General features: G+C 40.5%; 1 protein-coding gene across 1 annotated transcript in view; it reads left to right on the forward strand.

Moving 5' to 3' along the window:
* Positions 1–5,725, forward strand: part of LOC101849496 (thyroid peroxidase-like) — a 16,389-nt gene extending 10,664 nt beyond the window's left edge. The window contains exons 7-10 of the mRNA XM_005108663.1: positions 165–303; positions 1,198–1,343; positions 3,035–3,124; positions 5,542–5,725. Coding sequence (XP_005108720.1) covers positions 165–303; positions 1,198–1,343; positions 3,035–3,124; positions 5,542–5,725 — 559 coding nt within the window. The remainder of the gene's footprint in view (positions 1–164; positions 304–1,197; positions 1,344–3,034; positions 3,125–5,541) is intronic.
* Positions 5,726–5,846: the final 121 nt, after the last annotated feature.

Below are 5,846 nucleotides of genomic sequence, written 5' to 3' on the forward strand. Positions count from 1 at the left end.
TATGTGTTTTATGTGTGTGTGTGTGTGTGTGTGTGTGTGTGTGTGCGTGCGTTTATGTTTTTAAAAAAACGGACTGAGTTCACGAAAATAAGAAGTAGGCAACGAAAATGAACGAGGTTGTGCAAACACAGTGTTCATCATTTTCTTTAACTGACTCTGTACAGGTTCGGCCACACCCTCATCCCCAGTAAATTCACGGTAGGGCGGGAGAAGATCCGACTTTTCCGCATGTTTAACCGGCCAAGGTTTGTGCTCCGGGATGATGGGCGCTCCATCGGCAAGTTCTGCTCCGGCCTCATGGAGGTAAGAAAAAAAACAACACATTATAACTATAGTTCTAGGTAGTCAGCTCTTCAATGGATGGCATTTGAGAGCCCCAAGGGCAGTATTCTATTCTGAACTGTCTTCGGGGAAGCGTAAGGTTGGCGTACTAAAAAAGGCGCTTCAAAGACACCCTGAAAATGTCCCTGAAGTGAAGGACTTCTACGTAAATACTTCAACACGGGAGAACCTATCTCTTGGCAGACCTAGCTGGAGAGCAGCAATCACAGTGGGCAGCAAATCCCTTGAGAATTGCTTAAACCAAGAGAGAAGTCCACAAGCTGCGCACTTCCAGAAAATGGAAGTGAAGCTTTTAGGAGTTCAAAATATGGCAAACTTTTCTTCGCCAGAATTGATCTCATCGGCCACAGCAGAAGCCAAACGTTATCTTAAACCTCTAATTCTTTTTTTAAAAAATACTTTTATTTGACGGAAAAAATATTCTCCTCTGAGGATGTATTGGTCTTCGCAAGACATTGACGGACGAGCTGTTTTGGCCATAGTTATAATTATCACATTTACCCCAGTAGTGTCGTCAATTATACTCAGGGGATAGTAATGTTCTGGAAGAGCAACAAGAGAGAAAAACAATGAAGAATCGAGCGATATGTTAAAAAAAAAAGATTTGTGTTTATATGAACGAAAACCCCCCAAAACAAAACGAAAAATAAACTAGAACAACACTTTCAGCCTTTTTCTGTATTTGCAACTTTCATGGAACATATTACAGAAATCTCAAAATGGCGGGTCTGTACAGTTACAAGAATCTGAGCGCTCGCGGTCTCAATGAACGATTACGTAATTCAACTTGATGCTAACCTAATGCCTTACTGTGTCCCACCATCTTTATCACTGTCTATGTCTCTCTCTTCCCAGGACCATGTGCAGCGGTATGATCGGTTCATCGTAAACGATTTGTCGGACCTGCTGTTCCAGGATCGTGACAACATCAGTATGGACCTGGCGTCACTCAACATACAGCGGGCGCGAGACCACGGCCTGCCGGGATATAACGAGTACAGGTGCAAAAAATGTGTTACGACACCTTGAAATCAGGCGCTCGTCAGTTTTTGGGCATGTGAAGTTATTGGTACCATCTGAAAGCTTATTCATTTGTTTTGTTTTTAATGTAAGAAAAGACCCATCTATCCTGAATAGAAGTCAAGATATCTGTAATTGAAGGAGTTGAGGTCGCCTCGTTTCAGTCGTGAAATTAGCGATAAAATGGTCGCAAGCTTTGGTAACTCCAATAGCTAGAGAGTCCTTGGAAACTGGAAAATGACATATTTTGTGCCTTTAATCAACATTTTGCAGTAAAATTCACATGAAAATACGTTTTTGTATGGACATGAAAGGGGTTGAGCCAAAAAGCAAAAATTCAATAAAAATTGCTTAACTGTCGGAAAAATGCCTCTTTCTCCGATTTCGTAATTTTGACGAGCGCCTGATCCCCCCCCCCTTGATGCCTCTAAAATAGATTGTGACTGTGCGTGTTTTAGTACCCCACCAGGGCGCAGTCTAAATCTTTCAGAAGTTGGACTGTTTTGCCCATGCCTGTCCGGGACAATTGTTGCTAAATGAGATACATCATTCCATGAGACATGCGGAGGTACTCGATAGAAAATTTCCACATTCGCGACTTGTTTTCACGCCTGTGTGTGACAGCGAGGCGCATAAGAGCTCAAACACACAGGCTCCGTAGAGACCATACTTTTTCCGGGCCAGAAAAATTCTGTACAGAAAAGTGTGGTTACCCCGTTCACACAGAGTCCATACAGACCATACAGATTTTTCCGGTTTCAAGATGGCGCTCACGAGAAAGGGCTGCTTTAGTGCCCTAGCATCCAAACGGCGTCACTGGATTCACCCAATTTGTAAAGACAGGGGAGTTTGGGAGAATTCAAATTTTGCCCCAAATAGTTGCTGTTGTTGAGAAATATTTGGAAAATTTTCGAATGACGCCAACAAAATTTTATGAACGAAATCTCTGTTGGAGTAACTTTTGTCTTTTTTTTTCATAATTAAAAAAGCGCTGTTCTTGCCCGCACACGTTCGATAAGCTGTGCATCGGCATCGTCCATTTTGCACCACGTGCGAAGTGTGTAGCGGAGTGTGTATGCGGCGTGTTTAGTGACGTCAACTCCCCTTTTCTGTCCGCACAGACCAGAAAATGTATGGCATTCTTGACGCAATCCTGATTGTTCGGGGGACGGAAAAAATCTGGACGCAGTGTTTGGCTTCTGTGTGCATGTCAAGTTGTAAAATGTAATTTTGAACGCAAGCAAACGCACTTTTTATGCATGCTCTGTATAGAGCCTGTGTGTTTGAGCTCTTACCCTTACTCCACAGACGTCAATACAGGCGCGCAGTGGTTCGACAACCCACTCTACAGCACGCAAAAAATCGTTTTGAAGACCCCCCCCCCTCCCTATTCCCCACCTTTTTCTCATCGGTAGCCTTTAGAAAGTTAATTACATTGCATGTATAATCTAGGATGCAGGGATTGATCGACCCTGATTGTCTTGACTTCTTTTGCGATTTAACATATTAGAAGACAGCAAAGATACTCGATACAAACATCTTGCCCCTTCAGGAATCGAACTCAGGCCTTCTGCGTACGCCAACGAAGACGTTAACCTTTACACACCCAAACACCTGTTAACATACCCGTCACATACACCCTTGTCACACATACGTATGTCTTCTTTTGCAGAGAGGTTTGCGGCATGCACAGGATCAAGAACTTCGAGCAGTTTTATCGAGAGGACCCGGAGCGAGCAGTGATCTTCCGAAGAGTTTATGAGTATGTAATCATAAGACATGTATTATTCCAAAGATCGTTTATAACACGATAGTTCACTCAGCCAAAAAAGTATCCGCGGAAGTCCGGGCATTGATTCATATGGCGCTGCAGTCTTTGTTTTGAAGCCATCTTTCGTTTCTCCAGAAGAAGAATATGAATAGCACAGTTTGTTAGTTTCACTTTTCTTGTTGAGTAGGGTAATTGCTATATTCTCAAAGTCCATACTTTTTCGAAGAAGGCGCCAGCGAATTTTCAGGACACTTTTTTACTTGGCTCAAAGAGAGGAGTGAACTATCTTGTAATACACGATTTTTGATTATTGAAGTCTATGTTTGCCATAGACTTGTACTTCTTGTATCCCAGACCATGCGCTGTCGTGGCCACCCCTTTTTGCTCTCTATAATTAATTGTCTGTGGAGCGTGCGCATCATGGGCTGCGCTAATACAGCCAAATAATGGACAAATGTGCTAAGATCCCAAAAGCTCTTATTGACGCAATTCTTAAAAAAAGAAATAAAAACATTAGTCTTTGTTGTGTGCACTTCTCTGCCAAACTAAAACGCAGATTCTAGACTTTTTTTCGAACAGTATTTACAGTGGGAACAAGTTGGGAGCACAGCAAAATACTCAACGCTACAGTCAGAGCACACTGCATCTTCAACCCTTGATTTTGGCTGTTATGGCGTGTCGCATAGTGATTCCGGATGTATGTCATTAGGCACGGTCAAGGATACACAGTTCAAATCTATGGTCTATCCCTCTGAATTGTTCTACCAATAGTTCAAGTCTGTTGTATGTCCCTAGACGGCTGTGAATGCTAGAAAAGTACTAGTAAAGACAGTGAAAATAAAGTAGAAATTAACAACAGAAATGTGACATTTATAAATACTGCTGAGAATTTTATGGAAAGAAAAAATTAAATGAGGTTGGGCTGAAAGAAACCAGCTTAAGACGTTTACTGATAAAAAAAAACAATTAGAAAGAGGCAGTAAATGCAGTTCTCAGAGCACTTGAATGGATCTACCTACAGCCCCAGACTCAATGACTGCAAGAGAACAATTAATAACTGCTCCAATTTTGCGCGGATCTGCGCCAAATTTGAATGCCATAATCTATTATCAAATTTGAACTGATCAGACGAGCACCGCAGCAACTGCGAAGTCTTTAAAGTAACCCAGAAAAGGCCATTTGTGCTAGAAAATAAGCTAAATTCAACTCCGAATAAAGGAGTTTAGCCTGTTATTGCATGGAGTGGGAGTTATTCCAGATCTAGATCTCGTGCACTCTGAAAGTGTCTTGTCCTCTCCAGCTGTCTTTCCCCCTGAAAAAAACGAGATACACATTTGGAGATTCTTAGGGTGGTAACCGTCTACCGATTGGTTTTATTCAGTGATGCCAATGTCTTTTGAATAGTTTTGCTGGCTCAAAATTTATTCTCCAGACATAATGCAAACACTAGGTAAATTAAGACGCAACAATTGAAAGAAATTATGATAAAATGAGATGAAAAATGTTACGATAATATAAGGTAAGATACGACTCAATAAGACATTATATGGTACGGTAATATAACATAAAACGGACCGAAAAAAGTACCTTTTTATTATTATTATTAATAAAAATTATTATTAACAAAATTGTCAATTAGATAATTTACATTATCACGATGTTTTTTAAGATCAGATAAAAAAGCAGAAGGGTAATAAGTCAAAATAAGATATGGTAAGAGGACGTACTTTACTTCACTTACTTTACTTTTCCGATCCACCGGCTATCTAGGTTCTGGTCCTTCTGACTGTCGACATGACAAAGAATTTACATTATCACGATGTTTTTTAAGATCAGATAAAAAAGCAGAAGGGTAATAAGTCAAAATAAGATATGGTAAGAGGACGTACTTTACTTCACTTACTTTACTTTTCCGATCCACCGGCTATCTAGGTTCTGGTCCTTCTGACTGTCGACATGACAAAGAATTTACAGGCTTTTGCCAGCTGTGTTTTGTCGCTGTCTTTCCGATATCTGGGGAGGCACATAGGTAGGTGCTACGCAGGTCGCTAAGTGCATGGTAAGCGGACAAAATACAATAGAAGATAAAGTTTGAAAGGGAACTTGAAGACAACATGAGATAAGAGAACCTTAGGTAAAATGAAATTTGGCAAGATTAATAAAAAGGTAAAATGAAGTAAGTAGGCATTGTCTGATGAACTGAGATAGTATTTTACGATATAGAGTACGATAGCCAAATGTAAAGAGGACAATGAGATAAACAAAGAATATTATTATCACAACACGTTAAAAGAAGACTAGGTACAATACTTCAAAGCAAGAGAAGAAATGAAAGGATGAAACAACTTAAAAATCATTGTTAACAAACTGTCAATAACTTAAATCCCCCCCCCCCGTGTTTTCTGCAGCCACGTGGATGATATCGACCTATTTCCCGCCGGGGTGTCCGAGCGGTCCCTCCCCGGGGCAGTAGTAGGCTCCACCTTCGCGTGTATCATCAGTCAGCAGTTCCGGAACCTCAAGTTTGGAGACCGTTACTGGTACGAGAATCAGAACCGACCGATGGCCTTCACACCAGGTAAAGGGACATAAACTATTGTTGAATCCCGTGATGTATCTGTAATTATAATTGTAGCCTAATACTTCATTATTATCATTATTATTATTTTTATAATAAATATAATAATAATTATTATTACTATTATTATTATTA

Source organism: Aplysia californica, unplaced genomic scaffold, assembly GCF_000002075.1.
Source record: "Aplysia californica isolate F4 #8 unplaced genomic scaffold, AplCal3.0 scaffold00706, whole genome shotgun sequence".
Lineage (NCBI taxonomy): Eukaryota > Metazoa > Mollusca > Gastropoda > Aplysiida > Aplysiidae > Aplysia > Aplysia californica.